Genomic DNA, 15,912 nt, shown 5'->3' with positions numbered 1-15,912 from the left:
TTTTTGATTAAGGTAATTGATAATTTTCAACGAGCTCACAACTGGCAATCATATCGATAGCTGTCTGTTTGTCCCATCCCCCATTTACCCATCATATAAAAATCTCATTACCTCCCAATGGAGAACATCACCTACTTCCCTCACATCAAAATCCCACCATACTCGTTCTCCCTGCTGTGCCACTCACTTACCTTTCTGATTGCAGAATTCTAGCACTCAGCAATGCACTGAGCTGCTCCTCATACAGCAGTAAAGTAGGGGTGAAATAAAAGAAGGAACAGGGACAACAATCTTTGGAATTGATATTAATCAATTTCAAGCAGTCAGCTGAGGGAGCTACGTGGGTGTTCCTTCCATTCCTGAACTGCTTTTATCTGATCTTATAGGAATAGTTTGTGACATCCCAAACTTGAAACAATCATAACACTGAATAGGAAAGACAGCTAGGATGTGAAATACACATGTAGAGAGAAAGAAATGCAAGGACCTAGATTATAGCTGTCCTTAAATACTATTTGTAACCAACTAATCGACTTTCTATTATTCTGCTAGCCATTCAACTTGATGGGGGTTTAACATTTTAAAAATCATCATGTTATTAAAATTTTCCCAACATGGAAAATAACTAAAGCCTTGGGGGAGAAAAATTCTAGAAAAACTCTTCTCTTCTGACTCAGCCAAAAAAGGGACCCTCTTCTCCAAGACTGATCTCTATACTTAAGCTTTGTAGTCAATAGCTTTCCACCACCTCCCAGATACCTCCCTTTATTATTCCCTTTTTCTCCAGTTATCTCAATTTCTTACCCCTGGTTCCTTCTCCTTTGATCTCCCCATCAAAAAAAGTTTCATCTGACTCTAGTATACACATTAACTATTATCCTATTTCTCTTCTTCTTTTCACAGCCAAAATTCTTGATCAAGTGGTCTACTGGTTTTTACTTTACCAGTGGTTTTTACAGAATAGTCCAAGATCACTGGGGTCTCCAAAATCCTTTCAGAAGGTCCACTAGTATTAAAACTGTTTTCATAATAATACCAGGATTTTTACAGTTTTGATGTGGTAAACAACAATAGATAGCAAGAGCTCTTTGGGGGATCCTCAATAATTTTAAAAGTGCAAAGGGGTCCTAAGACCAAAAAAGGTGAGCACCACTGGTCTCTATACTTTTATTTCTTCACAATGTCTTCCACCATAATTTAGATGCCACTTTCAGTAGCCAATCATTTTCTAATGGGTAAATCCACTGGTCTTTTCTCAATCTGTATTCTCTTTTTACCTCTGAAGTATCTAACATGATGCTGGCCATTTCTTTACTTGAGATTTTTCTCCCCTGGATGCTATGATGCTTCCTTAACCCAGTTCTACTTTTCCTATTCCTTTTTCTGGTTCCTCTTCCTTTCCTCTAAATATAAGTGTTCACTCTTTAGTGCATTGTTTTTTTTTATATATGAGCTCTAATACAATTCCTACTTGGACTATCAGACCTATGTAATTGTAATTAGCAATCCTGGTCTCAGAGAAGAAATGAGGAAACCTATCTGTTTCCTTTCAGGGAGGGTTACAGATATGGGATGTTGCAAACATTGTTATCAGATATTATAATGTGGTTTTGCTTAACTATTTTTCTTTGTTACAAAGAAATCTCTCATGGTGGGAGAAGGGAACTCATCTGGAAATCACTACAATTTTAAAACAAAAGGCAGCAATAAAACTTGTTGGGGGGAAAGGGAAAAAGACACCCCAACCTATCACGTTCTTAAAAATAATTCCAAAACAGAAAACTCCATGTCTGCAGCAATTATTTTTCTCCCAAGACTTGCTCATTCATCCTCTATCTCCAAGTGTCTAAAAAATATTTGTACATAACTTCTACTTATGAGAGGCAGTACAGTATACTGAAAGCCTATAAGACTAAATAAGGAAAGGAGGAAGTAAACTTGGGTTCAGATACCACCAGTTCCTTAACTAATTAAAAAACCCGGTCATATTCAAGTTTTTTTTCCTATTTATATATTAAAAACGGAATTCATGATCACATTCTCCCCCAGCCATCTTCTTGTCTTCTTCTACTAACAGTGTCCTCATCATTTCCCCAGCACCTGGGCTCAAAGCCTTAGAGTCCATCTTGATACTTTTTCTTAATCATAACCAGTTAATAAATTCCATCTTCTTACTTCAAAATGTTTCACACATCTTTACCATCCTTTCCATTTTCCCACTGGCACAAGCCTTTATCATTTCACCCCTAAACTATTTCAATAGCCTTGGTGTCACTGATTCCAGTCTCTTCTCCAATCAATCAATCAATCAATCAATAACTCATCTAGCATACTACTAAGAGTTTCTGTCCATTATCAAATAGAAATACTGTACGGCTGCCTTTTTCTATACTTTTAGGATAGGCAATCTGAGCATATCATCATGGGATACTCAAAATTTTCTCTAGCCTGTGTTATTACTCTCCTTCCTCCCAGAAAAGAAAACATACATATACACACACAGCATTAAGACAGGCTTTTGGAAGTTATGCTCTACCCAACTTTATATGCCATTATTTCCTCTGCTTATATGATAACTGGAAGGTAATTCCTTTCAGAAAAGGTTGGGTCAGTTCATGGCCCAAGATCAGGATACATCCTTTGCTCCTAGTTACAGCATTAAGAATGACTAAAGTTGGGGCAGTTAGATGGCTCAATGGATAGAGAGCCAGGCCTGGAGTCAGGAGATCATAGGTTCAAATCTGGCCTCAGATAGTTCCTAGCTGTGTGACCCTGGGCAAGTCACTTAAACCCAATTGCTTAGCTCTTACTAGTCTTCTGCCTTGGAACCAATACTTAGAATTGATCCTAAGACAAATGGTAAGGGTTTTCTTTTTTAATTGATTTAAGTTATAGTCCTAATCTCTGGATCAGTAAAGTCTACTGAAGTCCCCAACTAACTGAGAACTATTCTAGGGTTTTCTATTACAAAGAACTAATTCTTCTTTTCATTAATGTAAATAATTGAGAGCTGCCTATGTAACTACTGAGGTACTCTTTTTTTGTCCTGTCTCATAGATATCACATATTCAATTACATGAAAGATCACAGGTCAACGAAGTGGTCCTCAGTGTCATTTGTTTTTTTGTCAAAGTAACTCCCCCTCCCTTTATTCTGCTGAGAACAACAAGGGGTATGGTCCACATGACAACATTCATTCTATGATTCTCTGCTGTACGTTTTTATGTTCCCAGATTGGCATCTGTTTGCAAGTGATACTAGACAAGGTAGATAAACATTTTTTTCACATTTCCTAATTGAAAAGACTATGAAGGTTTTAATGCTATTTGGTTACACAGTGCTTATAGTACAGCAAAAACAGAAGTTTTCTCAATGTCATGCTTATTTTTTTTAACCCTAACATTCTGTCTTAGAATCAATACTAAGTATTGGTTCCAAGGCAGAAGAGTGGTAAAGGCTAAGCAAATGAAATAAAGCTTGCCCAGAGTCACAAAACTAAGAAGTATCTGAGGCCACATTTGAACCCAGGACCTCCAGTCTCCAGGGCTAGCTATCTATCCAATGAGCCACTTAGCTGTCCCTCAACATCTTACTTACTTTTTTATTTGTTGTTTTTTAAACTAAAGTTTATTCATAAAAAGTGCAATGCAAAGTTTTTTGCATGTAACAGGCTAAATTTTAAACTTTTCATCTTTTTTCTCCACCCCACCCTTTTTTTCTCTTTCTCTCTTTGTGCTTTATTTCTAAAGTAAATAATTTTCTCTCTTTTTCCTTTTCATTAAGACAATCTAAGTCCAAGGCTGTGGAATCAAGGGTCAAGGCTTGGAAGTCACATGTTTTTCATGATTAGATTAACTCTTTAGTATTCTCATTGAAAATTAGGCACTGTGTATTTTCTGGTAATCATCAAGCATATTTCTGATAATCATCAAACATACTCTCTAAAGGGGGCAGCTGGGTAGCTCAGTGGATTGAGAGCTAGGCCTACAGACAGGAGGTCCAAGGTTCAAATCTGGCTGCAGACACTTTTCAGTTGTGTGACCCTGGGCAAGTCACTTGACCCCATTGCCTAGCCCTTACCATTCTTCCTCCTTGGAACCAATACACAGTATTGATTCTAAGACAGAAGGTAAGGGTTTAAAAAACAACAACAAAAAAAACATACTCCCTAAAGATTATAATTTTATTTTGGGTGACAAATACTACCCAAATAGATAGATACAAATTATATTCCAAAGTCTGGAAATCCCACTGCATCATGAATTGAGTGTCTTTCTATATTGCTGACACTATTAATGTTAGCCCTAAATTGCTAAAAGCTCTGAAGGACATTCATTTCTTTCTCACCCTACAATCTTCCACTCCAAGATAAAGTACCAATAAGAATTTCCTAAATTCATCTCAGGAAATGCCACTTCCATCCATAACTATTTCTCCCCGATCACTCACCCTATACACCTTCTCTCCAATTTTTCCATATTCTTTTAGCAAATAAAAGATAAGGAACAGAGAAAAAACAGCCTTAATTGTAGGCCAAATGCTCAAAAGGAAGGTCTGCTTTGGCCTTACTCCTTTTTCAATTCTTTTCAATCCTTATCAACTTCTCTATCCTTGAATATATTGTTAAATGTTTTCATCAGAATCATCAGAAAAATTAGCATCCCAGAATGCTCCAGTCTATGTGCCATTCAGCTATCAAAATCTTCTTCCTGAAGTATAGACCTGACCATGTCACCTTCCTAGTCAATAAATTCCAGTGGTTCTTGATCACCTTCAGGATCAAATAAAAAACCCTATTTCTCTTTCAAAGTCCTTCATAACTTTCCTGCCTCTCCAGTCTTCTTACTCCTTACATATCACCCTGCCCCTAAATACTATGAAATCCGGGGACACTGGACTCTTAACTGTTCCTCAAAGGAGACACTCTTTTCTTCTGACTCCTTGTGTTTTCTCTGGCTGCGCCCCTATGCCAGGAATGTTTTTTCCTCTTATCTCTGCCTATTGGTTTCCCTTCAAGCCCAAATTAAAATCCTACTTCCTACAGGAAGCCTTTCTCAATACCCCTTTAATTCTAATGCCCTCCCTTTATTTATTATTATAAATTTATCCTATATATAGTTTGTTTGCACATAACTGTTTGCATCTTGTCTCCTCCATTAGACTGTGAGCTCTTTGAACGCAATTTTTTGCCTTTCTTTATATTCCCAGGAGTTAGCACAGTGACTGGCATAATGAATGTTTATTGATTGACTGATTAGAAACATCTCAAACCTAACATGTCTAAAGTGGAATTTATTAACCCACTCCTGTTCTGAACTTCCCTTTTATTGTTTAGGCCTCCTAGTAACTCAGATTCACAGCCTTGGTGTCACCCTTGACTCTTCACTCTCACTAACCCCAAATATCCATTCAGTTACCAAATCCTGCTTCTATTCCCAAAACATCTCTTAGAAACACTCACTTCTCTCATTACAAAGTTACCCCCTAATTAAGCCCATTATCACCTACCATTAGGACTACTACAGTAGCCTCCTAATTGGTCTCCCTACCTCAAGACTTTCCCAGATCCATCCATCATCCATACAGCTGCCAAGTGATTTTCCTAAAGGATAGTAGTACACCACCACCCCTCAAAAACTAGTGTCTCCACATTATCTTTAGGATAAAATATAAACTCCTCTGTTTTGCATTTATAGTTCCTTATACCCTGGGCCCTTTGTATTGGTCTGTTCCCCATGCCTAAGAATGCTTTTCTTCCTCACCTCCAGTTCCTAGAATCCCTAGTTTCCTCAAGACTCAGCTCAAGTACCATTTCCTGCTCCCCCTAGATCCTAGTGACTTCCAAGTGAATTTGATTTTTATAGGTTTTGTATATACCAATATATTTATTTGCACTACATTCTGTCTTTACCTTTACATTCTTAAGTTCCTTAAGGACAGAGACAGTTTTAGCTTTTCTCAGCAGCAGCTCTTGGCACAGCACCTGGCACATAAAACAGCCAACTTAAGAAATCCTTGTTGTTTAATTTATTAGCTGGCTAACCCCCATTACAGAAGGCACAGAAGTACATGAGTTGTTTTCAGGGTCACAATTTGACTCAAAGCACACATGAATCTATCTACCCCAGGCCATGTCAGATCAGAGTTCTACTCAATAAATGGCACATTCTTATTATCTGGCTTTCAATAGAAGTGCACCTAACACATATATGACACCTTATTAATATTAGTCTCATTCTAACTACTAAGCAATTGGAATCAACTCTTATATCTCTGTTAGTGGAACAAAAAAACCAGCACAGATTATTGAAAAGAACAGGTATTTCTAGAAGCAGCATGATGAATGAGAAAGACTGCTATACCTAAAGTCAGGAGATCTGATTCTGAATTTTGGTTCAGGCACTTACTAGCTATGTAATCCTGAAAAAGCCATTTATAAGCCTGTTTTCCATTAACAAATGCATTAACTACCTTTCAGGCTTCCTGTGAGGAAAGCATTCTGTAAATTTTAAAGTGTTATATAAATGTCAATTTTTATTATTATTTTCTATGACACTGTACTATATAATTATACAATTTTGCAACATATTTATTTTACTGATTATGCCTGGGTTAGACTAATACTAAAGTTAGTTTGAATTCTCTGAAAACACACTTTGATAAGCAGTGGAAAGAAGTGGCAAAGAAGTATGCTGCTGGGCAAGGCAAAAATAGGCTAGGATTTTACCAGAGTTAATCTATAAGTAGATTACTAGGAGTTCATAAAATCATAGGCCAAAGGCCATCTAGTCAAACCCCCTCATTTGATAGATGAAGAAACTAGGGTACAAGAAGATTAACTATTTACCCAAAGTCACATGGGGAGTATAGTATTATGGGTGGGATCTGAACCCATCAACCCTGACTCCACAGTAAGGGCTTTCTAACACTCCACTGTCCCACTCTGACCTTTTCCTACTAATATATCTTCTATTCACCAAATGAGATAGAATTCAGTATTTTTTTATCCTCCAGTTAATTTCCAACAAAGTTATCATCACAATACATTTCAATAAGAATTTAGTCAATATCTATAATGTACTGGACACTGGGAAATAGAAACACAAAAATGAGACAGTTTTTGCCCTCAAGGAGTTTACATTCTACCAGTAAACCATACATTGCCTCCTGAGCAGTGACTTATTTTCCTGAGCCTATCTAGACAACCCTTAATGTGCCATAATCAGAGCTTTTACAATTTACAGTTTAAAATATCTCTTCCCTGCAAAGAGAAGGCACAATCTCTCTTACTCCTTTAATGGTTTTGTACTATATGGGCAGCTAGGTTTCACAGCGGATAGAACATGGGGCCTGGAGTCAGAATGACTTGAGTTCAAAACCAACTATAGAAACTAGCTGTGTGATCCTAGGCAAGTCCCTTAATCCTGTTAACAGGCCTCAGTTTCCTTATCTGTAAAATGAGCTGGAGAAATAAATGGCAAACCACTCCAGTATCTGTCTTTGCAAAGAAAATCTCAAATGGCATCACAAAGACTGAAATGACTGAAGAAGAACTCAGAGCTATGCCTAAAACTATCTCCCTGAACCTTATTCATCCCCAATTTAATTTAGTGCCTGAACTCCATCCCTTCCTTACAAAAGCCTATCCCTTATCAGTGTTGGTACAAGGCCAGGGGTGGGGGGTGGGGGGTTGGGGGTTGGGGGCGAGCTGGTCTAAGGACAATGTTTGCATGCCCTGCCTCTCTGGCCAGCCACCCAATTCAAGCACTTCCTCCCTCTGTTGTCTGGGGTAATGTGGTAGGGCTCACAGGTGACTTTAAGCTGCGGTTTGTGCACACAGTCTCTAAAAGGTTCACCAACAAACGATACATACCAAACTGTATTTTTTAAAACACCAGTTATATTATTATTCTCCTAGCCTTATAAGAGGTACCTATATCTTGCTTATCCTTATATAGTTTTGATTCCATTCAGTCAGCAATTTAATCTTATATGCTACTTTCTTTCTATTTTTATTTTTATAAGCTAAAAGCTATAAAGACCTTTAAGTCCATCTAGTCCAAATCCCTCCTTTTACAGGGAAGTGGAGTGATTTTGTTCAAAGTCACATAACTAGAGAGTAGCAGAGCTAGAATTTGAACCTAGATCCTCTGACTCCAACTCAATATTTTTTCCATTGTTCCCTGCTGCAGTCTAGCACTAATTTTCTGTTCCAGGTCTTGATCATCCTTGCTTGAGCTATAATATAACATCTTATATTTGCAAAGTATACTTTGTATATAGTTTATATATTCTTTATATTTATAAAATATATAATTCTTTGAAGTACTGAAAATATTTTAAAATTTAAGATCCTTATAGCAACCCCACAAAGTAGCTGTATCAGGGATAATTAGTTATTTGACAGATGAGGAAACAGAGAAATTATTTTATCATAGACATATGGTAGATTGGGAAAAAAAAGAATCTAGGCCTCTTCCATCCTGATCTAGAACAGTCTGATGCAGACACTGTCACTTACAGTCACCTTTAAATCAACCTTAACTGCTCTTGACCATTTCCCTTCCAACCAATTTGAAATGTCTAAATAACAAGTCACATTTATATAACACTTTAAAGTTTAAAAAAAAAAACACTTCCCTTATAACAATGCTGAGAGAAAGTTAGTACAAGTTGTATTAAGCTCATTTTATGAAATTAGAACCTAAGTTTTTGGGATGTTAAGTGACTTGATCATGGCAATAAACATCAATCAATTAATAAACAAGAATTTATTAAACACCTACTATGTACTAAGCCCTGGGGATAAAAAGGCAAATGTGGCAGTATCTGCACTTAAGTTTATAATCTATATTTACTTAAAAAATGAATAATATGGAAATACGTTTTACATGATAATATACATATATATCTCACAAATTGAATTGCTTCCCAACTCTGGGAAGGGGAAGAGAAGAAGGGAAGGAGACAATTTAGATCATATAATTTTGGAAAACTTATGTGGAAATTTGTTCTTACATGTAATTTGTAATAAATAAGTAAATATTTTAAAGTCTTTTTTCCATGGTACATGATTCATGTTCTTTCCTTCCCTTTTCCCCTCCCCCTCCTACAGCCAACAAGCAATTCCACTGGGTTACATGTATTATCACCTATTTCTATATTAATAAATAAGTTTTAAGTTTATAATCTAGCTAGGGATGACAATATGCATAATATATGTAGTTCTATATGAAACAGATGAACCAGATACAAGTTAAGTAGGGGAAATAAAGAAGGAACCAGTACCTAGGTAAGCATTGGCAAACCTTTTCAAAATCATGTGCTGAAACATCAACTTCAAGCTGCCTGTGGGCCCCCCAAATTACCCCAGACAGTGGAGGGAGGAAGTCTTCACATTAGGCTACTGGGCAGAGGAGCAGAACATGTGAAAAATGTCCTCTGGCACCGTGGAGAGGGGAATGGAGCAGCACCCTGGGACATGAGGCATATGTCATGCCTTTGCCAACATGGACCTAGGCACTTTGGGGAATGAGAAAGTTCATGAAGAAAGTGGCATTTGAATATTTAAAGTAGCCCTTTTTGTGGTAGCAAAGAACTGGAAATTGAGGGGATATCCATAAATTGTAGAATGGCTGCACAAATTGTGGTAAATGATTGTAATGGAATACAATTGTGCTATAAGAAATGACAAACAGAGGGGGCAGCTGGGTAGCTCAGTGGATTGAGAGCCAGGCCTAGAGATGGGAAGTCCTAGGTTCAAATCTGGCCTCAGACACTTCCCAGCTGTGTGACCCTGGGCAAGTCACTTGACCCCCATTGCCTAGCCCTTACCACTCTTCTGCCTTGGAGCCAATACACAGTATTGATTGACTCCAAGACGGAAGGTAAGGGTTTAAAAAAAAAAGAAATGACAAACAGGATCATTTCAGAAATATCTTGAAGGACTTACATGAACTAACAAAAAATGAAGAGAGAAGAACCAGGAAAACACTGTACACAGTGCCAGCAACATTGTTTAATGATAAAGTGTGAATGATTAACTATTCTCAGCAATATAGTAATCCACAAGGCAATCCCAAAGACTCTTGAAAAATGCCATCTGCCAGAAGGCAGCTGCATAGTTCAGTAGATTGAGAGCTAGGCCTAGAGGTGGGAGGTCCCAGGTTCAAGTTTGGCCTCAGATACTTCCCAGCTGTGTGACCCTGGGCAAGTCACTTGACCCCCATTGCCTAGCCCTTACCACTCTTCTGCCTTGGAACCAAAACATGATTCTAAGACAGAAGGTAAGGGTTTTTTAAGAAAGAAAGAAAAATGCCATCTGCCTCCAGAAAAAAAATTATTAGAGTCTGAATACAGACCAATACATTCTATACTTCACTTTCTTTCCTCTTTTTTTGTTCAAGATCTCTTTCACAAAGTGACTAATATGGAAAAAAAAATGTTTTATATGATTGCACATGTAAAATCTATATCAAACTGCTTACCCTATCAGGGAGAGAGATTATAGGGAGAAAATTTGGAACTCAAAAAAATTTTTAAGTGGCATTTAAGCTGAGTTATGAAGGAAAAGCAAGATTCTAAGGTCAGAAGGCAATGCATTTCAGATATATAGGTCAGACAATAGGAGTATTATATATGAGGAGAAGAAAAAAAGTCAATTTGTCTGGATGGTAGAGTATATGAAGGGTAGTAGTATAATATGGCTGGAAAGATAAGAAACCAGGTAAGGAAGAGCTTTAAAAGTCAAAAAGAGAAGTTTACATTTGATTCTGGAGGTAATAAGGAGTCACTGAAGTTTAGGGAATAAAGGATGACATGTCTGACCTCTACTTTAGGAAAAAATCATTTTGGCAGCTTTATAGAAGAGTGGTTTGTAGACAGATCTGAAGCAGAGAAATCAATTGGAAGCCACTGCAAGAACACCGGTTATCAGTGTCAACTGGGTTTTTTGCAAGTTTCAAGTTTGCCCCTGCCCCCTGAGAACTCACCTCAAGGGAAGTCTCAGACTGACCTGTTTCAGACTGAACAACAGACCCTGAAGTACTTGGTGACCCCAGTTTGGGGTGGAACTAGTGGACATAGTTAAAGTACCCTTTTTTGTCTTATTGTGTCTTATTATTCTCTCATTGTATTTAAGTTCTCTCCAAGGGGGAGGGAAAGAACATGAATCATGTAACCATGGGAAAATAGTCTAAATTAATTAATTAAATGGAATTGAAAAATAAATAAATAAAAATAAAGTTGTCTCCCAGGTAGCCCAGCCCTTGGCTTGACCCTTTCCTTTTGTATTCATTGTAGTAGAGCACTACCTGATACTCCAGCTGCTGGTTGAAGCCTCTTTCCCAAGCCTGCTTGCAACCTGTCAATGTATATTTGCTATACCAAGTTCCCCAAAAGGTATAAAAGATTTCCAAGTTCTATTATTCTTTGGAGAATCATCTATCACAGTGATCCTCCCAGAGATAATATCCCCAGAGTCACAGGGTTCTGACTCTGTGTAGTATCTTGGTGCTTGGTTCTGGGATAACAGCCAATTTGGTCCTGTATCTTTCCTGATCAAAGACTTGGTTTTTGCTAAACTACTTTATTAGTTCTGTGTTATTTCCAAGTTAACATCAGTGATGAAGGCTTGAACTAGGGTTCTGACTATGCCAGTGGAAAATACAAAACACAGAGCCCAGATTTAGCTCTCCTAACTCTAAATTCTTTCCATTATCAACATCTCACTCTTTTCCCCCCTAATTATTCTGCTGCTACATTCTCCAGACCCCTGAGGATTGCTTTATATGTGTATATTGTCCCCCAACTAGAATGTGAGCTCTTTGAGAATAAGAACTGTCTCTTTTTAAATTTTTATTCTCAACTCTTCTGTCTTGGAACCAATAAGGCAGAAAAGTGGTAAAGGCTAGGCAATGGGACTTAAGTAATAACTTGCCAAGGATCACAGAGCTAGGAAGTATCTGAGGCCAGATTTGAATTCTAGGCCTGGTTCTCAACCCACTGAGATATCTAGCTGCCCCCTATCTCACACACCTCCAACTCTTGAGAGGCAACATAGTGTGAGGCAGGTCCAAAGCCAGGAGGTCTTGCTTCTGACTAACCCAGGGCTGTGACCCAGAGAAATCATTTAACCACTAAGTGCTCTAAGCAACTTCCCAAGACTATCAGCTGTAAAGAAAGTACACTGATAGGAGTCTCCTCATCCAAGCGATTTCTGCACCAATAAAATCACCCCTCCAGTCCCAATCTATACCCAGCACTCCGCTTGCTTGGCGCAAACTAAGGGTTTGATGCCTTTTCATTCATTCATTCTCCCCCCTCCTCCCCTTAAACCCTTACTTTCTGTTTTAGAATTGACACTTAAGTATGGATTCCAAGATAAAAGAAAGCTAAAAGGTAGTCCTACTGGGATTATGTGACTTGCCCAGGGTCTGACAGCTAAGAAATGTCTTCCTGACTCCATTGAGCTCCACTTATTATTACCCCTCCCTTCCCTCCACAAACTCTTTCTTCTCCCTAATTTTCTGATCATTTTTTAGGGTACCACCATACTCTCAAGTCACCCAGGCTTACAACTTAGATATCCTTCACTATTCATTCTCACCACTTCACTATGTCCAATCAGTTGCCACGTCTACTTTCACAACATCTCTCCTATACATTCCCTTCTTTCCTCTGGCACTGATACCATTCTGGTATAGATCTTTATCATATCATTCTTGGACTATTTCAGTAGTTTTTCAGTTGGTGTCCCCATTTTGAGTCTCTCTCCACTTCAGTACATCATCCACTCAGCTATCAATTTAATTTTCCTAAAACAAGGATCAAAATATGTCATATGGGCCCTCTACCACCCCCACTCCCAATCCCCCCAGTAAATACACTCCAATGGTTCCTTATTACCTTCTTTGTTTAGCATTTCAAAACCCTCCAAAACCTGCTCCTCCCACTTTCTAGTCTACTGACACCTTACTCCCTAACATGTAATCTGAAATCCAGTGACACCTGCTTCCTTACTATTCCTCCTCTCTCTCACATGGCACTCTCAATCCTGCATTTGCCCAAGTGATCTCCATGCCTGGAATGCTCTCCTTCCCCTTAATTCTAGTACCTTCCCTCTGCTGATTACTTCCAACTTATATAGATTATGTTTATACATAGTTGTTTATATGTTGTCTCCCCATTAGACTATGGGATACTTGAGAAAAGGACTGTTTTCTGCCTTCTTTGTCCTCCAAAACACTTAGTAAAGTTCCTGGCACACAGACTTATTGGCTTGACCCAGTGGTAAATCCAGCACCTCTTTCACTGTATTCCTCCTATCTTTGTTATGAAAGTGGTTATGAATCCTAATATACCAAGCTGCAACAATTTAACCTACACTAGGACACCAAGAGCAATCTTTGAAACAACGTTTCACCAAGTCTTGGCAAATAATTGAGGTGGAAAAAAAATAAAGAAAATGTAATCTGAATCTCAAGCAATGGCAAGTTGATGAGATTTGGAGGTGTGTGGAACTGGGAGAGATGAGAGGATAGGGAAGAAAGGGGAAGAGCAAGAGAGGAGGGAAGAACAGAGAGGAGAAAAAGGAAATAGAAGAGATGAGAGAGGAAGGGATCGAGGAGAAGAGAGAGGAAGGAAAGAGAAAAAAAGAAAGAGAAGGGAGAAAGGTAGAGAGGAGTTCGAAAGATGAGGAGGAAGAAAAAAGAGGGAGGGAAAGAGGTGAGAAAGAGGAGATGGAGAGGAGTAAGGTGAGGAGAGAGAGAAGGAGAGAAAGAAAAAAGAGAGAGGAGATGAGGGGGAGAGAGAGAAGGGCGGTAAGGAGTGAGGCAGTCTTAGTGTGTTTGTGTAACACTCGTGACCTCACCAAAATACAGACACGTATGCAAATATGTCTATATCCTCGTGCATCTGTCAACTTGTAACTCGTGTGTGTGCGCGTGCGCGCGCTCTCCAGAACACCGATATATCCTGAGTGTGTGAGTGTGGTGTGTGTGTGAATACAAGCGCTTCTGTCTTTCCTAGGTTCTTACCTCTATTGAGGGCCAGGTGGATAACTCTGGGCGCCGCCATCTTGAGGGGTCACGTGCTCAGTAACCCATTTCAGTAACCCCCCCTCCACTGACCCCGCCTGACTCCTCACGGCGTTCCTAAAGACTAGAGAAGGGAGGGGAGAGGAACTGTAGAGGAGTAGGGCGGAGAAACAGAGCGCGTGCGCGGAGTGACTGACTGCGGGAGCCTGGGACCTGGAGAACCCCGGGGCCGGAGGAGAAACCGACCTTGGCCAGCCGTAGCAGCCGTGGCTACCTTCCCGGGCTTTTCCAGCCGCTCCTCCCATGGCGCCCCTCCACCCCCGCCCCCGTGCTCATTAGCAGGTGAGATGCAGGAAGACTGTCAGGTAAGGGTTGCAGCAATAATTTTAGCATAGCTTTGGTGCATGGAAATATGAAGCCGGCAAGATATTGAGAGGAGGAAAAAAATGCAACCATCAGCCGGTCTCAGAATTAACCGCGTCTGTCACTTTTTATTCCTTTCTTTCGCAAATTCTTTTCCTTGTTGGAGCTGCGTGGGCAAGTCATTTTCAAAGTCGTCAGCCGCTTTCCTTTTGCTCTGCTTCCCAGAGCATTCCGGGGACCACCTTGTTCCTCAACAAGAAGGAGAGGATCTTGTAGCTAATGAAATCAACTCCACGCCCTGAGGCATGCGGGAATAGGCAAGATTTTTCCTTTTTTTTTTTTTGATGATAAATTTTTCCACGACAATTTTGGAACCCTCAATTAAGAAATAGAAGAGTCAGAGATGAGACTTGGAAAGATCATTGGATTTGAAGCCCGTTTGTTACTTTGGAGGAGTTACTTAACTTTTCAGGCTACTCGTTTTCTTCATCTATAGAATGTGTATAAGAATACTTGCTCTACTCACCTTCCAGGTTGTAGTGAGAAAAATCAGGTTGCAAACAAATAAAGCAAAACCAACTAATAACCCTAAAGCACTATATAAATGTGGGGTATCTCCAAAATTACTTCCAACTCTAAATCCTAGGATTCTAGGAAATAGAGGTAGATTCCAGGCAAGTTCACTGCAAATAGATACGAAACTGAGACCAACTGACCTCCATCTAGTTGAGGTGAGAAAGCTCTATCCTGCCTCAAGAATAGCCCTTTCTTTGAATATCATTATCCAGTTTGATCTAGGCGAGTGTTCCTTTGGGCCAGTGTAGATGTCCACCATCACACAACTCTGCATAAGACCATCCAACTAAAGCCTTTAAAATAAACTTGCCTTGTTAAAAGTAGTGGCAAGACAATAAGAAATATTGTCCAATTTGTGTGATGTCTTATTTAAGATGATTTAAGGAAAATTAGTATGCTAGCTCTTTAAGTATGCTAGTTCAATTCCTCATCAGTAAAATGAACTGGAGAAGGAAATGGCAAATCACTCCAGCATCTTTGCCAAGAAAACTCCAAATGGGGTTGTGAAGATTCGTAATTGAAAGAACTGAACGACAAGCTCATTAGGGGGAATTTATACTTGAACAGCAAAGTACATATTTTTGAGGATAACCTTTAAAGGATAAAGGTGGGGAATGATTCTTTTTTCTTTCTGAGTAAAGGAAAATGGGAGTACAGGTTTTCCTCAAAATTAGATAAAATCATTTATTAAGTTAAAAGGGGCTCTGTTTTTCCAAATCCAAACAACCTATAGGGCAAGGGTTCTTAATATTTTTGTGTATCATAGATCTTCTTTGAATCCTGATAAAGCTTATGGAGGCCTTCTCAGAATAATGTTTTTGAATGATTAAAGTAAATGCTAAATTTCAATTAGAACTTAGTGGAAGTAAAGATCTAATTTTTCCCCCCAATCAAGTTTGAAGACTCCCTTGCCCTAGTGGAAAGAGCATTTGAGTCA

The 15,912-nt window shown here is 38.9% G+C and overlaps 1 protein-coding gene across 4 annotated transcripts in view; it reads right to left on the bottom strand.

The window, feature by feature from the left end:
* Window positions 1–14,183, bottom strand: part of METAP1D (methionyl aminopeptidase type 1D, mitochondrial) — a 102,198-nt gene extending 88,015 nt beyond the window's left edge. For 2 of the 4 annotated variants that reach the window (XM_007494369.2, XM_007494370.2), the window contains exon 1: window positions 14,037–14,183. In XM_007494369.2, coding sequence (XP_007494431.1) covers window positions 14,037–14,076 — 40 coding nt within the window. In that variant the 5' untranslated portion in view covers window positions 14,077–14,183. Of the gene's footprint in view, window positions 1–5,911; window positions 5,984–14,036 lie in introns of all 4 variants that reach the window. The other 2 variants (XM_056793994.1, XM_056793993.1) reach the window with 2 other exon arrangements.
* Between the last annotated feature and the right edge of the window lie 1,729 nt (window positions 14,184–15,912).

The sequence above is a fragment of the Monodelphis domestica genome, chromosome 4, assembly GCF_027887165.1.
Source record: "Monodelphis domestica isolate mMonDom1 chromosome 4, mMonDom1.pri, whole genome shotgun sequence".
NCBI lineage: Eukaryota > Metazoa > Chordata > Mammalia > Didelphimorphia > Didelphidae > Monodelphis > Monodelphis domestica.
This window is presented reverse-complemented; position numbering and strand designations above follow the sequence as displayed.